Raw genomic sequence first — 24,941 nt, forward strand, 5'->3', positions numbered from 1 at the left:
CCGCACACTGCCTCCCAGAGACCCCTCTATGCGCACAGTACAAGCCCCGATGTGATGCGGTTACTACAGTGCTGCCGTGAGGTGAATGTGTTGATTCTGCTGCATATTATACTGAACAGGGGGCAGCGAATATTCACAGGGAATGTGGCTGTATGAGGCGGCTGGATAGATGGACGCCCTGTGTACCGGGTACGGAGACTCCTGTGTGATGACCACGTCCTGGACACTAATGTTTCGGATGGATGGCGCCTCTGAAGACTATTATAACCTCACCAGAATAATAATGGCAACCGATAAGAAAACCCATCCCCGTGTTTGGGGGCAGACAGCTGGGAGGGCAGGACCCGGTATTATCAGCGGGGTAGAGCTGCCCCCACCGGTATACACAGCGACCGCCGCTACCAGCAGAGGGGCCGGTAATAATCCGACGGACAAAGAACAGAGATTGAGCGGGAAATTCAAAACAAGCAACGGATCTGTAATCAGCCAATGAGCGAGAGACATCCGCAGGCGCCGACCAATCCCAGATACAGGAATATCCGCCTCCATTTAACTCCTTAGTGGCCGTGTGTGCTGCTTCCCCAATAGAAGCTCCTGTAGGTGATCGGCGCCGGCCCCTCCTCACTGTCTGCAGGCGAATTCCTGGGAGCGAAGATTCTGTCCAGCGATGTTCTAAAGCGACGTCACGTTGCTCTGCAGCTTCCATCCTTGTAATTTGGTGACACAATTTATGGCTGATAGAAGACACAAGTCCAACAAGTGCAAACTACAAATCAACAGAATATTTCTGTATTTTCTTCTGCTCCAAGGCAAATATCTGTTTTCATCCCTTATCTAGTCTGTTAAAAACAAACGTTTTCTATTGTGTGAGAAACTCATTTGAGCAATGGAGCGGTAATAAGCTCCGCCCTCTGCAGCTCATTGGTGGTTCTCCAAGTCTCTTCTCTATTGGCAGCTTCAGATCCGTCCAATGACAGGAGAGGAGGGCGGGGCAGTAGACTATATAAGGCGACACAACACGGTCTCTTCTTCACACGATTTTCTTATCTGACGTTATCGCCATCATGTCTGGACGCGGCAAACAAGGAGGAAAGGTTCGCGCTAAAGCCAAGACCCGCTCATCCCGGGCAGGACTGCAGTTCCCAGTCGGCCGTGTGCACAGGCTTCTTCGCAAGGGCAACTACGCCGAGAGAGTCGGCGCCGGCGCTCCGGTCTATCTGGCCGCTGTGCTGGAGTATCTGACCGCCGAGATCCTGGAATTGGCCGGCAATGCTGCCCGGGACAACAAGAAGACCCGCATCATCCCCCGTCACCTGCAGCTGGCGGTGCGCAATGACGAGGAGCTGAACAGGCTGCTGGGTGGGGTGACCATTGCCCAGGGGGGGCGTCCTGCCCAACATCCAGGCCGTGCTGCTGCCCAAAAAGACCGAGAGCAGCAAGAAGAGCAAGTGAGCGCTGCCGCCGATCCCTACAAAACTAAAGGCTCTTCTAAGAGCCACCCATACCGTCACCACAAGAGCTGTAATCGGCTGATGGTCCATACTAGCGTCTGCTAACACATGTGCCCCGCGGTATCTAGATACAACTACATACACGATCTGTGCTGCGGTCACCAGAGGCCTGATGTCCATCCTGCCACAGTGTCTCCTGGTGATACCGCAGCGGCTGCTATTACCGCAGTATTCTATAATAAATGGTCCAGAGTGTGCGGCTAATACAGTAGATGACGGGAAACTCTCCCTCCAGCAGTAGTGGAGAAGCCGGGTTATCAGGTAACCTTCACAATCAGATGGAACTTCTAACAGACTGCCTCTTGTCTTGTGCCTCGGTTCTCCGAGTAATGGATGCCGGGGGTTAGTCACTGTCGGCGCAGTATAGGCATCTTCTGCAATAATCTGCATGTATAGATTCAGCAGCGTTAGAAGCAGCAGGAGGCTCCTCTTTCAGCCACTTAATAAAAGAAATCAACTGACATGTGCCCGAAAACATGCGGCCTCAGCACCAGAGCTGCTTATAGTTTGCGGACACGACCTATTCTATAACATTCGTGTATATGGGATCTATGTTTATCTCAGAGGCCGTCATCCATACCAGAGTCTAGTGATCAGGACGCGGTCACATAGGAGTCTACACTCCGAGTCCATTCATCAATCCAGCCACATTCCCTTTCACTGTTCGCAGCCCTCCTACAACCCACACGGATCTGAGCAGGAAGATACAAGGTGTCAGAATCTCTACTCAACACCAGGACTTGGATTTCTGCTCCGTAGTATCAGCAGAATATGGTAGAACTGTGCACAAATTACTATGAACGGCCCAGTGCGGATATATCCCCCATACACTCCAGGTATATATCTGTCCTCGATCATTAGAACAGCAACAACCATCTCCAGAAGGAACAGACAGAACGTCTTAATGTACAGGGTATAAAGCCTGCACTGGCAGTCACACAAGCAGTGACCATCAGACCCCAGCAGTCAGGTGCAGCCTCTCATAGAAGATGTGGGTGGCTCTGAAAAGAGCCTTTGGGTTGTCAGGACAGAAGAGAACACAATTAACCTCCGAAGCCGTAGAGAGTGCGGCCCTGGCGCTTGAGCGCGTACACCACGTCCATGGCGGTGACGGTCTTCCTCTTGGCGTGCTCGGTGTAGGTGACGGCGTCACGGATCACGTTCTCCAGGAAGACTTTCAGGACACCGCGAGTCTCCTCATAGATGAGGCCGGAGATGCGCTTGACGCCTCCTCTGCGAGCTAGACGGCGGATGGCAGGCTTGGTGATGCCCTGGATGTTATCACGGAGCACCTTCCTGTGCCGCTTGGCGCCGCCCTTCCCGAGACCTTTTCCTCCTTTGCCGCGACCAGACATCTTCCACGTAGTCAGCAGAACACGATGACTGAGCAGCGCAGAGTCCTTCCTTTATATAGCGAGTGAGCGGACCGGAGCGAGAACCGCAGAGATGACGCGTTTCCGGAGCGAGATTTCTAGTACTAAATTTGCAGTTAGCCCCTCCCTTTCGTCTCTGATTGGTTGAGCACAGAACGGTTGGCGATTTTGAATTTCCCGATTATTGTCCTCTTATTTTCCCGCTTCTCCATTCTTCTCACCTCGGCGCTGCTGCTAGATCTGTTGGTTATTTTGATTTGTGCTTTCATTGTAGTTCCTGCTGCTATTTTCCAGCTTGTTAGAAAGTAGAATACAAAAATGTATTTTAGGGACAATGATCTACAGAAAACTCATCTGATCCCCGGCAGTCACTGTGGTGCCGGATTGGCGGCCATTACCGGTCCCTCAGAGCAGGGAGCTGCATGTAACCAGACCCCCGGCGTCTCCAGCCCCAGAGAACATAGGAGAACTCAAATACACGATAATTACATAACGACCCACCCACCACAAATGTGATCTGTAGCGATGGGGGGAGGGAGAAAAGCGGAGACACAAAATCCAGCATCTACACAGAGAGCACAGCTGTATATAGTATATATAGTGCACATAACATCTGTACTGCCCAGATCAGCAGTGTAATAAGTGTCACTGATAATAGAGGAGTGTGTACAGTATATACAGCAGTGTACAGTGCAGTGTACAGTATATACAGCAGTATACAGTATATAAAGCAGTGTACAGTATATAGAGCAGTGTACAGTATATACAGCAGTGTGTACAGTATATACAGCAGTGTACAGTGTATAGAGCAGTGTACAGTGTATAGAGCAGTGTACAGTATATAGAACAGTGTGTACAGTATATAGAGCAGTGTGTACATTATATTGAGCAGTGTACATTATATGCAGCAGTGTGTACAGTATATACAACAGTGTGTACATTATATACAGCAGTGTACATTATATTGAGCAGTTTACATTATATGCAGCAGTGTGTACAGTATATACAGCAGTGTGTACATTATATAGAGCAGTGTGTACATTATATACAGCAGTGTGTACAGTATATAGAGCAGTGTGTACAGTATATAGAGCAGTGTGTACATTATATACAGCAGTGTGTACAGTATATAGAGCAGTGTGTACATTATATACAGCAGTGTGTATAGTATATAGAGCAGTGTGTACAGTATATACAACAGTGTGTACAGCATATACAGCAGTGTGTACATTATATTGAGCAGTTTACATTATATGCAGCAGTGTGTACAGTATATACAACAGTGTGTACAGCATATACAGCAGCGTGTACATTATATTGAGCAGTGTACAGTATATACAGAGCAGACAAAGAGGGAGTTAAGTATTGTTGAGCGGCGCCGTGGCTCAGTGGTTAACACTGCAGCCTTGCAGCACTGGTGTCCGTTTTTTTTCTTTAGTTTCCGGACGGACAGATATCGGAAATGTGTTTGTGTCCTGCGATCACTGGTCACTTACGTTCCATACAGGAGTCTAATAGGTAGATATATATCCAGGTCCAGGGATCACAGAAAAACGTATTTGGAAATAATACAAAAAAACTCACAAACTGCATAAGGAGTCACAGGGGATGTACACTTACACTAGGCAGACGCGGTTCTGACTTACTAATAAATACGTTTTTATGGGATGCCTGGAGCTGGATCTGTCCCCCACTAAATGATTCAGTGTCTCGTGTCCCTTTCTACTTTTGGGTGAGATGACGTTTTACCTTGTTCCTTCTACTTAGTCTAGATAGGTTTTCAGTATCAAGGGAGAAGTATCAAAGGAGAAGTATCCGCTTTCAAGAATACAAGGAACATAACTTTCCCTCTTTCCATAGTGACTCCATCACACCGGAGTGCCGGGAATATAAGGAAACGAGGTCCAGCAGTTTAGAGAGAACTTATAAGGGGATGAGGAGTCTCTAAAACGCTGATTGATTTTATCTAGGCAAAACGACTATAGAACTGCTGCAAACTCCTGCAGAGAAATGAACAACTAGTCCGGATACATGATGCATTCAGGATCAGCCCTGTGTGGCGGAGGTTAGGAATGAGCTCGTCTGGAGGGAGGATTTGGTGGCTCTGAAAAGAGCCTTTGTGGTACAGTCAGGTCTTGAGAACAGATCTAAGCTCTCTCCCCACGGATCCGGCGGGCCAGCTGGATGTCTTTGGGCATGATGGTGACCCTCTTGGCGTGGATGGCGCACAGGTTGGTGTCCTCAAACAGCCCCACCAGATAAGCCTCGCTGGCCTCCTGCAGGGCCATCACGGCCGAGCTTTGGAAGCGCAGATCAGTCTTGAAGTCCTGGGCGATCTCTCTCACCAGTCGCTGGAAGGGAAGTTTACGGATCAGCAGCTCGGTGGATTTCTGATAGCGGCGGATCTCACGGAGAGCGACTGTTCCCGGGCGGTAACGATGGGGCTTCTTCACTCCACCAGTGGCCGGAGCGCTCTTCCTGGCGGCCTTAGTGGCCAGCTGCTTGCGGGGAGCTTTCCCTCCGGTGGATTTACGGGCGGTCTGCTTGGTTCTGGCCATAGCTCTGTATAGAAGAGAACAGAAGTGATGAGAGGAGCGGAGAGAGCGGGATATTTATACTCCTCTGCTCCTAGTCTCGCTCCATGTGGACACGCCCCCTGCATACCATTGGTTATTTTGTAGAAGGTGAGCAGCCAATAACGTGTGATGTCCGCGACCAATCACTGCACAGAGAAGGTTCAGCCTGACTCACACTTCAGATATTACTTGCTGCTCTGAAACACAGGGTCGCATCAAATCTCCAGGCGGCTAATACAGCGGAAGCTCCGGTTCTAGATTCCCAGTGCCCGGAGCTGTACAGTGGCTCCTCTATAATCAGTCACTGAGGCTTCAACTCTCACATCGCAGTAATAACCTCACACCCCTATTACTGAGATGAGGGTTACATGTGGTGATAACTGATTAGGATGATGCAAGTGTCGTGATCTCTGCTGCACATCGGCCCCTTCCCTCCATTAATAGTGACACAGAATTGTCACCTGTAGGCACTGATCATACAGCTCTGCGGGGAGGTGGTGGCACTGATCATACAGCTCTGCGGGGAGGAGGTGGTGGCACTGATCATACAGCTCTGCGGGGAGGAGGTGGTGGCTCTGATCATACAGCTCTGCGGGGAGGAGGTGGTGGCACTTATCATACAGCTCTGCGGGGAGGAGGTGGTGGCACTGATCATACAGCTCTGAGGGGAGGTGGTGGCACTGATCATACAGCTCTGAGGGGAGGTGGTGGCACTGATCATACAGCTCTGCGGGGAGGTGGTGACACTGATCATACAGCTCTGAGGGAAGGACGTGGTGGCACTGATCATACAGCTCTGAGGGAAGGAGTTGGTGGCACTGATCATACAGCTCTGCGGGGAGGTGCTGGCAATTATCATACAGCTGAGGGGAGGAGGTGGTGGCACTTATCATACAGCTCTGCGGGGAGGAGGTGGTGGCACTGATCATACAGCTCTGAGGGGAGGTGGTGGCACTGATCATACAGCTCTGAGGGGAGGTGGTGGCACTGATCATACAGCTCTGCGGGGAGGAGGTGGTGGCACTGATCATACAGCTCTGCGGGGAGGTGCTGGCAATTATCATACAGCTGAGGGGAGGAGGTGGTGGCACTGATCATACAGTTCTGAGGGGAAGAGGTGGTGGCACTGATCATACAGCTCTGCGGGGAGGTGCCGGCAATTATACAGCTGAGGGGAGGAGGTGGTGGCACTGATCATACAGTTCTGAGGGGAGGAGGTGCTGGCACTGATCATACAGCTCTGCGGGGAGGAGGTGGTGGCTCTGATAAGAGCCTTTGTGGTATAAGTACAGGAGCAGCTCCGCTTATTTCTTAGCCGCGGGCTTCTTGGCTTTCGCAGCCTTCTTAGCCGGACTCTTGGCAGCTTTGGGTTTGGCCGCCTTCTTAGCCGGACTCTTCGTCGCCTTCTTGGGCTTAGGAGCGGCTTTCGGCTTCTTGGGGCTCTTGGCCGCTTTCTTGGCAGCTGCTGCGGGCTTCTTGGCCTTTTTCGGGCTCTTCTTGGCCGCGGTCGGAGCCTTCTTTAGCTTCTTCGGAGATTTGGCGGCTTTCTTGGCAGCAGCGGGTTTCTTGGGCTTGGCCGCAGCTGCTGACTTCTTCTTGGCCACTTTCTCCTTCGTCTCCTGTTTCTTGTTCAGCTTGAAGGACCCGGAGGCGCCGCTGCCCTTCACCTGGAGGAGGGCGCCCTTGGTGACCAGAGACTTGACGGCCAGCTTCAGGCGGCTGTTGTTCTTCTCTACATCGTATCCTCCGGCAGACAGAGCCTTCTTCAGGGCGGCCAGAGACACCCCGCTGCGCTCCTTGGAGGCGGACACGGCTTTCACGATCAGCTCGGAGACGCTGGGGCCGGAGAGTTTATGGCTTTTCTTGGCGGCGGATTTCTTCGGCTGCTTCTTGGATTTGGCGGCCGGTTCTGCGGGAGGGGGAGCGGCGGCTGGCGCGGTCTCTGCCATTATGTGCTGCGGAAATAAAACGAAAATTTCTTCTGATAGGAAGGAAAACACTGAGGCCGGAGCTGGAGGCGCCTGTTATATGTACAGGCTTACTGCGCACTGATTGGCTGCTGAGCTGCACGGTCCTGAGCATCTATTGGCTGATAGTGGACACAGGCCCCGCCTCATCCCAGCTGAGTCCGAGTGAAGCTCCGCTCTCCCCTTGTGCTTCCCTGCCCGGGAGAAAAGCCCTTTACCGGCTAACACCGGACAGCAGAGCGCGCTTCCTCCATCGCTTCTCCTGCTCCAACATCTCCACCGACCGTTTGTAGCCGTCACTAACAGAGAAGTCGGGAAAGAGCGGAGAGGAAATCCCGCGATCATCGCCGACGTCCTCCCGATCTGCACATCGCTGTGTATCCGGGGAGATAAATCTGCTGCGGGAGCTCGTTCCTCCTATTCCCGGCTCTTGTCACCATCACAGGGATCTTTACTCCAATGTCTATCGTACAGGAAGCTGATTGTACGATGTGGGGACGAGCTGGAGCTGCTGAGAGCCCAGAAGGATCACACAGGCGACGGCCTCCGCTGACTGCCCCCTCCCTGACCTGTGATATCTCTGTACCCCGTATGTGCAGAGTATTGGGGGGACACGTGTTCCACATCGGGGGCTGATTGCAATCACCTGCCTGATATCGTGTCTTACCCCGTGTGAAGCAGTGACCGCTGCGGCCTGTAATGGAGGGAAGAGCTCTGATAAGGCGACAGCTGCACATTGCGACTCTCCGGGGAGGAAACTGTGAACTATTAACGGATTTATGTGACCCCCACTATTGTGCAAAAGGGGAATATCGGGAGAAAAGCGGAGACGCAAAATCCAGCGTCTACACAGAGCACAGCTGTATATAGTATATGTAGTGCAACACATCACATCTGCACAGCCCAGATCAGCAGTGTAATAAATGTCACTGATAATAGAGGAGTGTGTACAGTATATACAGCAGTGTACAGTATATAGAGTAGTATGTACAGTATATAGAGCAGTGTATGCAGTATATAGAGCAGAGTGTACAGTATATAGAGCAGTGTACAGTATATACAGCAGTGTGTACAATATATAGAGCTGAGTATATAGAGACGTTTATACATTATATAGAGCAGTATGTACAGTATATAGGGCTGAAAGTACAGTATATACAGCAGTGTGTACAGTATATAGAGCAATGTACACATTATATAGAGCAGTATGTACAGTATATACAGCAGTGTGTACAGTATATAGAGCAGTGTGTACAGTATAGAGCAGTCTCTCCTCTCTTTCTCTCTCCTTCTCTTCTCTCTCTCTTTCTTTCTCTCTCTTTCGCTCTATCTCTCTTTACCTCTCTTTCTCTGTCTCTCTTTCCCTCTATTTCTCTCTGTCTTTCTCTCTCTCTCTCTCTCTCTCTCTCTCTCTCTCTCTCTCAGGGAGAGATGATCAATCCTTCATGTCAGCACCTCTCCAGAATGAGGCTGGTGTACTAGATTTTCTAGGCACTGCCATCTGCGCTCGGTGCTGCTGTAATCCCTTTCATCATTATAGTTTTTCCTCTGCACGTTTCCACATCCAGCCAAGTGATCGCTGGGTCCATTATACCCATCAGCATTGGCGATACTGCAATATGTTGCAAAGGAGAAGACAGAAGTGGTGATAACCCGCCTCTGTCTTCCCTAAAGTGTCTCCGCTGTGGTGCGGGATGATATGCTATGGAAATTTAATAATCATTAATTGTGTCCTCCCAACAGGATCTGGTGCCCCATCTAATGGACATTCTATGTCATGGCACGGAAGGTTTCCCCAGGAGGGCGGTGGTGAAAGTGTTTACTAATTGGCTATGGAACGGTCACATGCAAATCTCCAAGACTCGGACACCGTGCTGTCCCAGATTCTGGAGACGACGTGCAGGGAATTGGATTGGGAGGTGAAGGTGAACGCAATGGACTTGGCAGATTCCTATATGTCCCAAACATTGGAGATGGGGCCATCCCTAACGTGCCCTTACACTATAGGGCTGCCATCTAGCAGAAGCTCAGGTTCCATCTCAGACGCTCTGGTTACCTGTGAACGAGTCGGGCTTTTCCAGGCCTTATTGACTTGTCTTTGTGACTCTGAACGGCCAGTGGCATTAAAGGCTTGTGAAATCCTTCTCGCTGTGAAGTCCAAACTGTGCAGTGGGGACACCGATCCCTCCGTACAGCATGGAAGAGACTGGCTGGAGCACACGATGAAAGAGAAGCAAATAGCAGGTGGGGAAGGTGCTGGGGACCGGCAGGAGCGCCCACCAGAATGGGCCACTGGGGTCATAAAGAAGATGGATTTGGATAACCAAAGCCACCTTATGGGTGGGGAGAAATGCACGATGCAGATTGCTACTGATGGGAAGTTTAAGGGACATTTTTGCTGCAAAAATAATGCCTTTTGTGCTGTAATTTGCAGTGAATCCCACCTGTTTTTTCCTACAGTGCCCTACTGGGACCCAGAAGCCATCCTACAGCTACTCAGTAACCAACCTGCAGCATTTAATGGGGGCACTGCCTTAACGTCTAAGGGCTACTACTCACTTGCAAGCAACTCGGATGAGTCTCGCATGTTTAAAACCCGGCTCTGCACCCGGCACTCAGATCGGAGCATGCGGCCGCATAGGAATAGATGCAGCCGCACGCTCCGCTCCTCTGTGCGGGGTGCAGTGCCGGGGTATTGCCGGTGAGTAAGGAGCCCTAAGAAGGAAGTTCTGCTTATAAGAAAGTAAATGCCTCTGGCACTATAGAGGCCGATGTAGTAGGGATTATTTTTTCTATTTTGCTATTTTGGGTTGCTGCCAGTACACTTTTCACATGACTAACAATTAAAAGAAACAAACAAAAAAAAAACGGGCGCATTCCTGTAATTTTGCATTAGGACTGGAGTCATTTAGTTAATAAATGTTTGGAGAAACAAAGTGAGAATCATGAACTTCAATTAATACAAGAGGACTATGAGACCACAAAGAATCAGGACGATCCATGGAGCAAGAGCTGGAATGAAAAGCCACTGAGCGCAGCGCGATTTGTCAAATACACACATAGAGTTTTATACAACAAACAAAGAAAAGAGGGACGGTAAAAATAAATTGTAATAGGGTAAGAAAAAGGGATCAAAGTTGAGGAAAGTGTAGGATAAGACACAGATCCAAGCAGGTTGGAGAAAGACAAGCGTACTGTTATAATACTAACCGCGTAACAGGAGAAAAGTAATATGATAGCTTTAATTGAATGACCTTAATAAGGGAAAATAAAAACATGTTAGTAAAACTCAACCTACAAGATAAGAGCTCTCAACTATATCTTGACTAAATGTTTCCCTACCGGGGTCTTGATAGACAAAAAAAACATCCAAGAGGGGAAAATCCGGTAGAATAACTTAAAATGGATCTTGATAAAAAGTACATTCGTAATTCAGTAATATTGAGGGTCATTTCTGATCTTTTTTCCCCGTTTCCATATGTAACTTCCACAGAGGATGGTGGCTCATATCTGTATGTGTGAGGGGGCCATGCATACTGCTGTGATGCCCTTACCGGACACTTACTGCACTATACCGCAAACCGCTACATCGCAGTATGTCGCACTATATGGGGGTAGAAAGGACTATTCGTAAAGATACATTACTATATAGAGGTAATTATTTCTACATGGAAGGTTCACTGCTGTGTGTGGGGATTTCTGCATTACAGGGGGCATACAGCGGTATACAGATGTGCACTGCATTGTTATATGGAGGTATACAGAATTACAGGGGTTTCCAGCACCATCTGGAGATATCACTGCACTATATGGAGTCTCCCCGAGGTGTCTGCTCTCACCGCCCGGGGCTCTGCGTCTGGTGACGGGAAATAGCAGGTGAAGCAACGGAGGGAATTAATGGTGACGAGGGAGATGGTGAGAAAACCTTGTCCGGAATAATCTGGGCATTTCTCGGTGAGTTGCTCTGTGTTCTGGGACTTCTTATTTAACCCCTTGCTGCACAGATCTCGGCATTCTGGGGTCTCGTTTATTAGTTAATTATTCTCTTGTTTATCAAATAACAGGAGACATTTGTGGTCGGTGGAGTTGATCTAGGGAAATGACGTCATTACATTACAGTGGAAGTGACGTCATTACATTTAGAAGCTGCGGGGAAATTCAACCCCCCCCTAACAGTCCTGTGTTCAGCCAATCAGCAGAGGGAGGAGCTAATGTTGCCAATGGTAACACGCTTACAGTTCCCGCTTTTTCCAGTCCTTTGTCTTCATATAACACGTGGTCCCAGGACCGATATCGGGGAATCTGCTTGTGTTGAGCGATCATTGGTCTCTTACATCCCACACAGGAATCTGCAGATTTCCAGGTTAGCGGCGCAGTATCCGCCCCGGTTTCCTCTCATGGCTATAGAGAATGATTCCGTGTTCTCCACATGCTGTGATGTGCCCGTGTGTCTGACCCGGAGACAATCAGATCTTCCCTTTCCCGTCACAATCAGTATTGTGGAGACGATATACTGGTCAGGGACGTGTCCTACAAGAGACATTTCAGGGAAGACCAATTCTGCTCTCCCAGCAGATCCCACCATGTCTCCCCATTACAGATCCGTCCTACGGCTACAGGCTACAGGAGGTCTGTGATGGGGAATGGACGATCATGTGTAGGAGATTGCTGAGAGTTCCCTGCTCAGAACATTACACTGCGGTGTCAGGATCTCACAGGTCAGGCAGTCACATTATCGCCGTCACATCCTCCTCACAGGATTCCTGCTCAGTTACTGATCGTCCTTCTGTTCTATCACTTTTCCTCCCCCGCTTCATCCAGTGTCAAGACAGGCGGCTCTCGGGCAATATATCCACATGTAGAAGCTCCGAGAATGAGGAGGGGAACAGCGAATCATAGGATAAATATCCCAATATAATCGCAGGATAAGATCCTCTAGCACCAGATGTAATCATGTATAACGGATGTCACAGATCTCACAGGGTTAATATGACAGGACTAGATAAAATCACTGCAGTGCAGAGAGCTCCGATCACAAGTCCGACTGTAAGATGCCCAAGTCCTGGTGACTCCCATCATGGCACAAATGCGGTTTCTTATATTGATCTACAAAATAAATATAACACGATTTCCAGGGATATGGGCTGTGCCGTAATATTTCCCTGATCAGATCCGTGTGGGATGAATAGGGCAACGAATATTCACAGGGAATGTGGCTGTATGAGGCAGCTGGATAGATGGACGCCCTGTGTACCGGGTACGGAGACTCCTGTGTGATGACCACGTCCTGGACACTAATGTTTCGGTTGGATGGCGCCTCTGAAGACTATTATAACCTCACCAGGATAATAATGGCCACCGATCCCGGTGTTTGGGGGCAGACAGCTGGGAGGGCAGGACCCGGTATTATCAGTGGGGCAGAGCTGCCCCCACCGGTATCCACAGCGACCGCCGCTACCAGCAGAGGGGCCGGTAATAATCCGACGGACAAAGAACAGAGATTGAGCGGGAAATTCAAAACAAGCAACGGATCTGTGATCAGCCAATGAGCGAGAGACATCCGCAGGCGCCGACCAATCCCAGATACAGGAATATCCGCCTCCATTTAACTCCTCAGTGGCCGTGTGTGTGCTGCTCCCCACTACACACTTGCTTTACAGAAGCGGCAACTTCCCCCACCCCAGACCCGGCAGCGTCACATCAGGCTCCTGGTAGAACATAAGAGACTTGTTTTACGGGCAGTGATAGGATCAGCGCGGACACCGCAGGGAATCTGCTCCTGTATAGATGGAGCGGAGTAAGAAGCCCTGACAGGGATTAACCCCTCTCCCGCCAGCCTGTCAGTGCAATTCATGACTGATAGAAGACACAATTCTAACGAGTGCAAATTACAAATCAACAGAATATTTCTGCATTTTCTTCTGCTCCAAGACAAATATCTGTTTTCACCCCTTATCTATTCTGCTCAAAGCAAACGTTTTCTATTGTGTGAGAAACTCATTTGAGCAATGGAGCGGTAATAAGCTCCGCCCTCTGCAGCTCATTGGTGGTTCTCCAAGTCTCTTCTCCGTTGGCAGCTTCAGATTCATCCAACGACAGGAGAGGAGGGCGGGGCAGCAGACTATATAAGGCGACACAACACGGTCTCTTCTACATTCGATTTTCTCTTTTTACAGTTCTCGCCATCATGTCTGGACGCGGCAAACAAGGAGGAAAGGTTCGCGCTAAAGCCAAGACCCGCTCATCCCGGGCAGGACTGCAGTTCCCAGTCGGCCGTGTGCACAGGCTTCTTCGCAAGGGCAATTACGCTGAGAGAGTCGGCGCCGGCGCTCCGGTCTATCTGGCCGCTGTGCTGGAGTATCTGACCGCCGAGATCCTGGAATTGGCCGGCAATGCTGCCCGGGACAACAAGAAGACCCGCATCATCCCCCGTCACCTGCAGCTGGCGGTGCGCAATGACGAGGAGCTGAACAGGCTGCTGGGTGGGGTGACCATTGCCCAGGGGGGCGTCCTGCCCAACATCCAGGCCGTGCTGCTGCCCAAAAAGACCGAGAGCAGCAAGGCGAGCAAGAGCAAGTGAGTGCCGCTTCTCCACGTCTGTCCACACACCCAAAGGCTCTTTTAAGAGCCCCCACATCCTCTTCCTGAGAGCTGTAATCGGCCGATGGTCCACACTAGCGTCTGCTAACACATGTGCCCCCGCGGTATCTGGAATTAGATACAACTATATACACGATCTGTGCTGCGGTCAGCAGAGGCCTGATGTCCATCCTGCCACATGTCTCCTGGTGATACCGCAGCGGCTGCTATTACCGCAGTATTCTATAATAAATGGTCCAGAGTGTGCGGCTAATACAGTAGATGACGGGAAACTCTCCCACCAGCATTAGTGGGGAAGCCGGGTTATCCTGTAACCTTCAGTGCGGCTGCTAGTAAGTTATGTCCTAACATTCCCAAACAGATGGAACTTCTAGCAGACTGCCTCTTGTTTTGGTTCTCGGTTCTCCGAGTAATGGATGCCGGGGGTTAGTCACTGTCGGCGCAGTATAGGCATCTTCTGCAATAATCTGCATGTGTAGGTTCAGCAGGAGGCTCCTCTTTCAGTCATTTAATAAATTAAATCAACTGACATGTGCCCGAAACATGCGGCCTCAGCACCGGAGCCGCTTATAGTTTGCGGACACGACCTATTCTATTACATATTGGTGTATATATGGGATCTATGTTTATCTCAGTGGCCGTCATCCATACCAGAGTCTAGTGATCAGGACGCGGTCACATAGGAGTCTACACTCCGAGGCCATTCATCAATCCAGCCGCTTTCACTATTCGCAGCCCTCCTACAACCCACACGGATCTGAGCAGGAAGATACAAGGTGTCAGAATCTCCTTTTACTCAACACCAGGACTTGGATGTCTGCTCCGTAGTATCAGCAGAATACGGTAGAACTGTGCACAAATTACTATGAACGGCCCAGTGCGGATATATCCCTGTTCTCGATCATTAGAACCGCATCAACCAGCTTCAGAAGGAACAGACAGAACGTCTTAGGGCTCATTTCCACATGCGAGTCACACGTCCGTATCTCGCATGTGGAAACCAAGCTGTGGAGCCGGCACTTGTGAGCGGAGCGTGCGGCCGCATAGGAACACATGGAGCTGCACGCTCTGCTCCAAAGTGCCGGCGCCAGAGCTTGGTTTCCACATGCGAGATACGGACGTGTGACTCGCATGTGGAAATGAGCCCTTAGGCCGGCGTCACACTGGCGAGTTTTACGGACGCAAGAGCGCAGAAACTACGTCCGTAAAACTCGCATAACATACGGCACAATTATTCTCAATGGGGCTGCTCCTATTAGCCGTATATTACGGTTCAGTATTATACGGCTTTCTACGGCCGTACAAAATCGCAGCATGCTGCGTTTGTCAGCGTACTGCGCAAAAAAATCGCCAATGAAAGTCTATGGGGGCGTGAAAAATACGGATTCCACACTGACCAGCAGTGTGACTTGCGAGAAATACGCAGCGGTGTTAGTGAAAAGTCGGTAATTCAATTGCCGGCTTTTAATTTCTCCTGCACAAACCCGACAGGATATGAGACATGGTTTACATACAGTAAACCATCTCATATCCCCTTTTTTTTTGCATATTCCACATTACTAATGTTAGTAGTGTGTATGTGCAAAATTTCAGCGCTGTAGCTGCTGAAATAAAGGGTTAAATGGCGGAAAAAATTGGCGTGGGCTCCCGCGCAATTTTCTCCGCCAGAATGGTAAAGCCAGTGACTGAGGGCAGATATTAATAGCCAGGAGAGGGTCCATGGTTATTGGCCCCCCCTGGCTAAAAACATCTGCCCCCAGCCACCCCAGAAAAGTCACTGTGGTGCCGGACTGGCGGCCATTACCTGTCACTGCAGAGCAGGGAGCTGCATGTAACCAGACCCCCGGCGGCTCCAGCTACAGAGAAGATGGGAAAACTGAAATACACGATAATTATATAACCACCCACCACAAATGTGATCTGTAGCGATGGGGGGAGGGATCTGCTCCGATCAGTGTCAAGCAGAATAGATTCACATAAAGGCGCCATCACCGATCTGGGGGACAAATGAGGTTATTAATAGAAACTAAACGCAGAGATCTCCGATCAGAACAAGAGAACAACCTAAAGCCGCAAGACTGCAGAGGCGGCACTAGGACCCCATTTACCCCTGCTGTACAGAAACCGCGCCTCCACCGCCACAGACCCGGGCTGTGCTCTGTACACACTTTACCCTGTCCTTATAAAACGTCAGTTATGTAATAGATGTCGCACACTTGGACTAGGTGAGAATAGAGAAGGGGCGGAGCGGTCACTGGAATATCGCGGATCACCTACAATATCGGAAACAGCAGCCGCCGTCTATTACCGGTTGCGACCGCGCTCCGTATATGGAGAATACGCGCAGAAAAGGGACCGTTCAGGACTCGGCTCATTTGTGGGAGGATTTGGTGGCTCTGAAAAGAGCCTTTGTGGTACAGGCAGGTGTGGAGGACAGATCTAAGCTCTCTCCCCACGGAGAGCATTTGAGTTTAGCATCCTGGGACCACGCGTTATATGAAGACACAGAACAGAAGAAGCCACTGAGCGGGAACTGCCACATTGTAACCAACATTAGCCCCTCCCCTCCCTCTGCTGATTGGCTGAGCACAGAACTGTTAGGGAATTTGAATTTCCCGCTCATCGTCGTCTCCGCAGCTTCTAAATGTCATTATGTAACTTCTTCCTCTGTAAAGAGAAGGATCCGGAATAGTCTGTAATCTTGACGGAGCGCAAAGGTCTCAGGTTATTTGGAGAATCATGAACTAAACCGAATCATGTTATAGCAGATGCCGGAGTCCCCAGAATATCAGATCTGGGGAGCAAAGGGTTAAATAACAGACACCACTGATCACAGCAACTCGCTCAGAACTGACAAGATCAGTAGTGAAGGCTCCGAGCTGTAGAGGAGCTCAGCCCCGGATCCCGCCATCACCCTCCTCAGCATTTAGCCCTCACCTCTATTGCGCCACCTGCTATTTCTCCCGCCGCTAGGCTGAGAGACCCGGGCTGTGCAGCCGCAGACACGGCGGGAAGACTGGAGAGGACCCAGGAGCATGGACGACGCCCGGTGTCGGGTCGGACGATCCGCTCTTGTATAGTGATCCCCCACTGGAGTCCCTGATTAGTGGCGCAGTATCCGCAGAAGCGGCGCTGGACATAGCGGGGAGCCGGTACACGGACTGATCGGTGGCCGCATCCTCCTCGCAGGTGATTTGTTGCTTCGGACATTCCCGCTCCGTTACTGCCGGTGCTCACCAGTTGTTTCTAGTTGGGGAAATGTCGCAGCGATCAGTCCTGGGCTCTGCACAAACAATCTGGTCAGCTGAGAGAGATCCGGGTGAGGAGCACAGGGGAGAGGCCGAAATCCGATCACTGCTCCTCCGCCTCTAGCAATAGGTGGCGTCCTCCGATCACTTGCGACAGTGAGAACATCAGTTAGAGAATCGCACCGACCCGATAGCAATAAAGTCACAACCGGCAGCAAACCGGCACACAGGATCTACCAAGGTAAAAGCTCCTATATGGAAGAATGCAGCACTATAGGGGGGTATACATCACTATGCATGGGTAAAAACGAGACATGGGGGTTTCCAGCGCTCTATGGAGGGTATGCAGTGCAACATGGTGTGTGTAGCACTATAAGGGGAGAATATAGCACATATGGACGGGGGGTTACAGTGCTACATGCGATACACAGCATTATGTGTAAGGTATACAGCACCGTCTGGAGTTTATACAATGCAATATGGAGTTGTAAAGCACTATATGAGGGTATACATTGCTATATGGGCATACATTGCACTATATGAGGGTATACATTGCTATATGGGCATATATCGCACTATACGGGGGTACGCAGCAGTATATGGGGAGTTACAGCACAGTCTGATGGAGGGGAGATTTATTTATGGAATAACCAATGAACTTCAGAGGGCGGAGCTTCTGATGTTGATCACCTGATTTTCTCACCCAATAGCACAGCGATCTGTCATCAGTGCTCATTTGCATGGACTGGCTATAGATTCCGCTGCTCTGGGAGAGTCAGGATCATTTTCCTCTCACTTGTGACAAGAACTATTTGCTTTCATTATGGCTGATCCCAAATCTGCCCCAGCGCCCAAGAAGGGCTCCAAAAAAGCCGTGACCAAGACCCAGAAGAAGGACGGCAAGAAGCGGAGGAAGAGCAGGAAGGAGAGCTACGCCATCTACGTGTACAAGGTGCTGAAGCAGGTCCACCCCGACACCGGCATCTCCTCCAAGGCCATGGGCATCATGAACTCCTTCGTCAACGACATCTTCGAGCGCATCGCAGGGGAAGCCTCCCGCCTGGCTCACTACAACAAGCGCTCCACCATCACCTCCCGGGAGATCCAGACCGCCGTGCGCCTGCTGCTGCCCGGAGAGCTGGCCAAGCACGCGGTGTCCGAGGGCACCAAGGCGGTCACCAAGTACACCAGCGCCAAGTGATCGGCTCCTTCCTCTGCTCCTCACCCCAAAGGCTCTTCTAAGAGCCACCCACACCCTCACTAGAAGAGCTGCTTCTCCGCTGCCTCGTAGGGTTTTGTTCCGTCTTCATCTGCAGATGTGTCCTAGTGAGATGTAGATCGTTCGCCGGCGGAGGTTGTTTGTTCACCGGATTTGTATCACATCTGGCTGATTTCACCATTTCTATCGGCCCCGTGCAGGTCCAGTCCCCATCACAGCTGTGGGAGCTTCTGTGCGGCTCCTCTACCAGTGGCGCAGCGCTTTCTGTAGCTATAGACCCCTGTCCTCTCAGCTCTGGGTCCTAGTGCCGCTGCCTCCAGGGTTCCACTGGTAATGGCAGATTATTTATTATAAAGTAAATCGACTGACATGTGGCCCAAAAAATGCGGCCTCAGCACCGGAGCCGCCATCCATACCAGAGTCTAGTGATCAGGACGCGGTCACATAGGAGTCTACACTCCGAGGCCATTCATCAATCCAGCCGCTTTCACTATTCGCAGCCCTCCTACAACCCACACGGATCTGAGCAGGAAGATACAATGTCAGAATCTCCTTTACTCAACATCAGGACGTGGATTTCTGCTCCGTAGTATCAGCAGAATATGGTAGAACTGTGCACAAATTACTATAAACGGCCCAGTGCGGATATATCCCCCCTTACACATGTACAGCGTGTATAAAGCCTGCACTGGCAGTCACACAAGCACAGTGACCATTAGACCCCAGCAGTCAGGTGCAGCCTCTCATGTAAGATGTGGGTGGCTCTGAAAAGAGCCTTTGGGGTGTGAGCATGGAGCAGAGAACACAATTAACCTCCGAAGCCGTAGAGAGTGCGGCCCTGGCGCTTGAGCGCGTACACCACGTCCATGGCGGTGACGGTCTTCCTCTTGGCGTGCTCGGTGTAGGTGACGGCGTCACGGATCACGTTCTCCAGGAAGACTTTCAGGACACCGCGAGTCTCCTCATAGATGAGGCCGGAGATGCGCTTGACGCCTCCTCTGCGAGCTAGACGGCGGATGGCAGGCTTGGTGATGCCCTGGATGTTATCACGGAGCACCTTCCTGTGCCGCTTGGCGCCGCCCTTCCCGAGACCTTTTCCTCCTTTACCGCGACCAGACATCTTCCACGTAGTCAGCAGAACACGATGACTGAGCAGCGCAGAGTCCTTCCTTTATATAGCGAGTGAGCGGACCGGAGCGAGAACCGCAGAGATGACGCGTTTCCGGAGCGAGATTTCTAGTACTAAATTTGCAGTTAGCTCCTCCCTTTCGTCTCTGATTGGTTGAGCACAGAACGGTTGGCGATTTTGAATTTCCCGATTATTGTCCTCTTATTTTCCCGCTTCTCCATTCTTCTCACCTCGGCGCTGCTGCTAGATCTGTTGGTTATTTTGATTTGTGCTTTCATTGTAGTTCCTGCTGCTATTTTCCAGCTTGTTAGAAAGTAGAATACAAAAATGTATTTTAGGGACAATGATCTACAGAAAACTCATCTGATCCCCGGCAGTCACTGTGGTGCCGGATTGGCGGCCATTACCGGTCCCTCAGAGCAGGGAGCTGCATGTAACCAGACCCCCGGCGTCTCCAGCCCCAGAGAACATAGGAGAACTCAAATACACGATAATTACATAACGACCCACCCACCACAAATGTGATCTGTAGCGATGGGGGGAGGGAGAAAAGCGGAGACACAAAATCCAGCATCTACACAGAGAGCACAGCTGTATATAGTATATATAGTGCACATCACATCTGTACTGCCCAGATCAGCAGTGTAATAAGTGTCACTGATAATAGAGGAGTGTGTACAGTATATACAGCAGTGTACAGTGCAGTGTACAGTATATACAGCAGTATACAGTATATAAAGCAGTGTACAGTATATAGAGCAGTGTACAGTATATACAGCAGTGTGTACAGTATATACAGCAGTGTACAGTGTATAGAGCAGTGTACAGTGTATAGAGCAGTGTACAGTATATAGAACAGTGTGTACAGTATATAGAGCAGTGTGTACATTATATTGAGCAGTGTACATTATATGCAGCAGTGTGTACAGTATATACAACAGTGTGTACATTATATACAGCAGTGTACATTATATTGAGCAGTTTACATTATATGCAGCAGTGTGTACAGTATATACAGCAGTGTGTACATTATATAGAGCAGTGTGTACATTATATACAGCAGTGTGTACAGTATATAGAGCAGTGTGTACAGTATATAGAGCAGTGTGTACATTATATACAGCAGTGTGTACAGTATATAGAGCAGTGTGTACATTATATACAGCAGTGTGTATAGTATATAGAGCAGTGTGTACAGTATATACAACAGTGTGTACAGCATATACAGCAGTGTGTACATTATATTGAGCAGTTTACATTATATGCAGCAGTGTGTACAGTATATACAACAGTGTGTACAGCATATACAGCAGCGTGTACATTATATTGAGCAGTGTACAGTATATACAGAGCAGACAAAGAGGGAGTTAAGTATTGTTGAGCGGCGCCGTGGCTCAGTGGTTAACACTGCAGCCTTGCAGCACTGGTGTCCGTTTTTTTTCTTTAGTTTCCGGACGGACAGATATCGGAAATGTGTTTGTGTCCTGCGATCACTGGTCACTTACGTTCCATACAGGAGTCTAATAGGTAGATATATATCCAGGTCCAGGGATCACAGAAAAACGTATTTGGAAATAATACAAAAAAACTCACAAACTGCATAAGGAGTCACAGGGGATGTACACTTACACTAGGCAGACGCGGTTCTGACTTACTAATAAATACGTTTTTATGGGATGCCTGGAGCTGGATCTGTCCCCCACTAAATGATTCAGTGTCTCGTGTCCCTTTCTACTTTTGGGTGAGATGACGTTTTACCTTGTTCCTTCTACTTAGTCTAGATAGGTTTTCAGTATCAAGGGAGAAGTATCAAAGGAGAAGTATCCGCTTTCAAGAATACAAGGAACATAACTTTCCCTCTTTCCATAGTGACTCCATCACACCGGAGTGCCGGGAATATAAGGAAACGAGGTCCAGCAGTTTAGAGAGAACTTATAAGGGGATGAGGAGTCTCTAAAACGCTGATTGATTTTATCTAGGCAAAACGACTATAGAACTGCTGCAAACTCCTGCAGAGAAATGAACAACTAGTCCGGATACATGATGCATTCAGGATCAGCCCTGTGTGGCGGAGGTTAGGAATGAGCTCGTCTGGAGGGAGGATTTGGTGGCTCTGAAAAGAGCCTTTGTGGTACAGTCAGGTCTTGAGAACAGATCTAAGCTCTCTCCCCACGGATCCGGCGGGCCAGCTGGATGTCTTTGGGCATGATGGTGACCCTCTTGGCGTGGATGGCGCACAGGTTGGTGTCCTCAAACAGCCCCACCAGATAAGCCTCGCTGGCCTCCTGCAGGGCCATCACGGCCGAGCTTTGGAAGCGCAGATCAGTCTTGAAGTCCTGGGCGATCTCTCTCACCAGTCGCTGGAAGGGAAGTTTACGGATCAGCAGCTCGGTGGATTTCTGATAGCGGCGGATCTCACGGAGAGCGACTGTTCCCGGGCGGTAACGATGGGGCTTCTTCACTCCACCAGTGGCCGGAGCGCTCTTCCTGGCGGCCTTAGTGGCCAGCTGCTTGCGGGGAGCTTTCCCTCCGGTGGATTTACGGGCGGTCTGCTTGGTTCTGGCCATAGCTCTGTATAGAAGAGAACAGAAGTGATGAGAGGAGCGGAGAGAGCGGGATATTTATACTCCTCTGCTCCTAGTCTCGCTCCATGTGGACACGCCCCCTGCATACCATTGGTTATTTTGTAGAAGGTGAGCAGCCAATAACGTGTGATGTCCGCGACCAATCACTGCACAGAGAAGGTTCAGCCTGACTCACACTTCAGATATTACTTGCTGCTCTGAAACACAGGGTCGCATCAAATCTCCAGGCGGCTAATACAGCGGAAGCTCCGGTTCTAGATTCCCAGTGCCCGGAGCTGTACAGTGGCTCCTCTATAATCAGTCACTGAGGCTTCAACTCTCACATCGCAGTAATAACCTCACACCCCTATTACTGAGATGAGGGTTACATGTGGTGATAACTGATTAGGATGATGCAAGTGTCGTGATCTCTGCTGCACATCGGCCCCTTCCCTCCATTAATAGTGACACAGAATTGTCACCTGTAGGCACTGATCATACAGCTCTGCGGGGAGGTGGTGGCACTGATCATACAGCTCTGCGGGGAGGAGGTGGTGGCACTGATCATACAGCTCTGCGGGGAGGAGGTGGTGGCTCTGATCATACAGCTCTGCGGGGAGGAGGTGGTGGCACTTATCATACAGCTCTGCGGGGAGGAGGTGGTGGCACTGATCATACAGCTCTGAGGGGAGGTGGTGGCACTGATCATACAGCTCTGAGGGGAGGTGGTGGCACTGATCATACAGCTCTGCGGGGAGGTGGTGACACTGATCATACAGCTCTGAGGGAAGGACGTGGTGGCACTGATCATACAGCTCTGAGGGAAGGAGTTGGTGGCACTGATCATACAGCTCTGCGGGGAGGTGCTGGCAATTATCATACAGCTGAGGGGAGGAGGTGGTGGCACTTATCATACAGCTCTGCGGGGAGGAGGTGGTGGCACTGATCATACAGCTCTGAGGGGAGGTGGTGGCACTGATCATACAGCTCTGAGGGGAGGTGGTGGCACTGATCATACAGCTCTGCGGGGAGGAGGTGGTGGCACTGATCATACAGCTCTGCGGGGAGGTGCTGGCAATTATCATACAGCTGAGGGGAGGAGGTGGTGGCACTGATCATACAGTTCTGAGGGGAAGAGGTGGTGGCACTGATCATACAGCTCTGCGGGGAGGTGCCGGCAATTATACAGCTGAGGGGAGGAGGTGGTGGCACTGATCATACAGTTCTGAGGGGAGGAGGTGCTGGCACTGATCATACAGCTCTGCGGGGAGGAGGTGGTGGCTCTGATAAGAGCCTTTGTGGTATAAGTACAGGAGCAGCTCCGCTTATTTCTTAGCCGCGGGCTTCTTGGCTTTCGCAGCCTTCTTAGCCGGACTCTTGGCAGCTTTGGGTTTGGCCGCCTTCTTAGCCGGACTCTTCGTCGCCTTCTTGGGCTTAGGAGCGGCTTTCGGCTTCTTGGGGCTCTTGGCCGCTTTCTTGGCAGCTGCTGCGGGCTTCTTGGCCTTTTTCGGGCTCTTCTTGGCCGCGGTCGGAGCCTTCTTTAGCTTCTTCGGAGATTTGGCGGCTTTCTTGGCAGCAGCGGGTTTCTTGGGCTTGGCCGCAGCTGCTGACTTCTTCTTGGCCACTTTCTCCTTCGTCTCCTGTTTCTTGTTCAGCTTGAAGGACCCGGAGGCGCCGCTGCCCTTCACCTGGAGGAGGGCGCCCTTGGTGACCAGAGACTTGACGGCCAGCTTCAGGCGGCTGTTGTTCTTCTCTACATCGTATCCTCCGGCAGACAGAGCCTTCTTCAGGGCGGCCAGAGACACCCCGCTGCGCTCCTTGGAGGCGGACACGGCTTTCACGATCAGCTCGGAGACGCTGGGGCCGGAGAGTTTATGGCTTTTCTTGGCGGCGGATTTCTTCGGCTGCTTCTTGGATTTGGCGGCCGGTTCTGCGGGAGGGGGAGCGGCGGCTGGCGCGGTCTCTGCCATTATGTGCTGCGGAAATAAAACGAAAATTTCTTCTGATAGGAAGGAAAACACTGAGGCCGGAGCTGGAGGCGCCTGTTATATGTACAGGCTTACTGCGCACTGATTGGCTGCTGAGCTGCACGGTCCTGAGCATCTATTGGCTGATAGTGGACACAGGCCCCGCCTCATCCCAGCTGAGTCCGAGTGAAGCTCCGCTCTCCCCTTGTGCTTCCCTGCCCGGGAGAAAAGCCCTTTACCGGCTAACACCGGACAGCAGAGCGCGCTTCCTCCATCGCTTCTCCTGCTCCAACATCTCCACCGACCGTTTGTAGCCGTCACTAACAGAGAAGTCGGGAAAGAGCGGAGAGGAAATCCCGCGATCATCGCCGACGTCCTCCCGATCTGCACATCGCTGTGTATCCGGGGAGATAAATCTGCTGCGGGAGCTCGTTCCTCCTATTCCCGGCTCTTGTCACCATCACAGGGATCTTTACTCCAATGTCTATCGTACAGGAAGCTGATTGTACGATGTGGGGACGAGCTGGAGCTGCTGAGAGCCCAGAAGGATCACACAGGCGACGGCCTCCGCTGACTGCCCCCTCCCTGACCTGTGATATCTCTGTACCCCGTATGTGCAGAGTATTGGGGGGACACGTGTTCCACATCGGGGGCTGATTGCAATCACCTGCCTGATATCGTGTCTTACCCCGTGTGAAGCAGTGACCGCTGCGGCCTGTAATGGAGGGAAGAGCTCTGATAAGGCGACAGCTGCACATTGCGACTCTCCGGGGAGGAAACTGTGAAC

The 24,941-nt window shown here is 50.7% G+C and overlaps 6 protein-coding genes and 1 pseudogene across 6 annotated transcripts; 2 read left to right on the top strand and 5 right to left on the bottom strand.

Moving 5' to 3' along the window:
* The first annotated feature begins 1,048 nt into the window (after positions 1–1,048).
* On the top strand, positions 1,049–1,452 carry LOC143784871 (histone H2A type 1-like; annotated as a pseudogene).
* A 1,053-nt stretch (positions 1,453–2,505) lies between these two features.
* LOC143785396 (histone H4) lies at positions 2,506–2,866 on the bottom strand. The gene has a single exon (XM_077274200.1). The coding sequence runs from the start codon at positions 2,864–2,866 to the stop codon at positions 2,555–2,557; it is 312 nt and encodes a 103-aa protein (XP_077130315.1). The 3' UTR covers positions 2,506–2,554.
* A 2,143-nt stretch (positions 2,867–5,009) lies between these two features.
* Positions 5,010–5,451, bottom strand: LOC143784872 (histone H3). Its single transcript, XM_077273499.1, has one exon. The coding sequence runs from the start codon at positions 5,440–5,442 to the stop codon at positions 5,032–5,034; it is 411 nt and encodes a 136-aa protein (XP_077129614.1). The 5' UTR covers positions 5,443–5,451; the 3' UTR covers positions 5,010–5,031.
* Positions 5,452–6,728: 1,277 nt separating this feature from the next.
* On the bottom strand, positions 6,729–7,441 carry LOC143784873 (histone H1.01-like). Its single transcript, XM_077273500.1, has one exon. The coding sequence runs from the start codon at positions 7,407–7,409 to the stop codon at positions 6,765–6,767; it is 645 nt and encodes a 214-aa protein (XP_077129615.1). The 5' UTR covers positions 7,410–7,441; the 3' UTR covers positions 6,729–6,764.
* Positions 7,442–13,594: 6,153 nt separating this feature from the next.
* LOC143784874 (histone H2A type 1) lies at positions 13,595–14,061 on the top strand. The gene has a single exon (XM_077273502.1). The coding sequence runs from the start codon at positions 13,615–13,617 to the stop codon at positions 14,005–14,007; it is 393 nt and encodes a 130-aa protein (XP_077129617.1). The 5' UTR covers positions 13,595–13,614; the 3' UTR covers positions 14,008–14,061.
* A 7,718-nt stretch (positions 14,062–21,779) lies between these two features.
* On the bottom strand, positions 21,780–22,190 carry LOC143786187 (histone H3). The gene has a single exon (XM_077275476.1). It carries the CDS (start codon positions 22,188–22,190, stop codon positions 21,780–21,782), a length of 411 nt encoding a protein of 136 aa, XP_077131591.1.
* A 1,286-nt stretch (positions 22,191–23,476) lies between these two features.
* LOC143784875 (histone H1.01-like) lies at positions 23,477–24,189 on the bottom strand. The gene has a single exon (XM_077273503.1). It carries the CDS (start codon positions 24,155–24,157, stop codon positions 23,513–23,515), a length of 645 nt encoding a protein of 214 aa, XP_077129618.1. The 5' UTR covers positions 24,158–24,189; the 3' UTR covers positions 23,477–23,512.
* Positions 24,190–24,941: the final 752 nt, after the last annotated feature.

The sequence above is a fragment of the Ranitomeya variabilis genome, chromosome 7, assembly GCF_051348905.1.
Source record: "Ranitomeya variabilis isolate aRanVar5 chromosome 7, aRanVar5.hap1, whole genome shotgun sequence".
Lineage (NCBI taxonomy): Eukaryota > Metazoa > Chordata > Amphibia > Anura > Dendrobatidae > Ranitomeya > Ranitomeya variabilis.

Coding starts and splice junctions, on each gene's coding strand:
- LOC143785396 (XM_077274200.1), bottom strand. CDS start 2,866: ATGTCTGGTCGCGGCAAAGGAGGAAAAGGTCTCGGGAAGGGCGGCGCC.
- LOC143784872 (XM_077273499.1), bottom strand. CDS start 5,442: ATGGCCAGAACCAAGCAGACCGCCCGTAAATCCACCGGAGGGAAAGCT.
- LOC143784873 (XM_077273500.1), bottom strand. CDS start 7,409: ATGGCAGAGACCGCGCCAGCCGCCGCTCCCCCTCCCGCAGAACCGGCC.
- LOC143784874 (XM_077273502.1), top strand. CDS start 13,615: ATGTCTGGACGCGGCAAACAAGGAGGAAAGGTTCGCGCTAAAGCCAAG.
- LOC143786187 (XM_077275476.1), bottom strand. CDS start 22,190: ATGGCCAGAACCAAGCAGACCGCCCGTAAATCCACCGGAGGGAAAGCT.
- LOC143784875 (XM_077273503.1), bottom strand. CDS start 24,157: ATGGCAGAGACCGCGCCAGCCGCCGCTCCCCCTCCCGCAGAACCGGCC.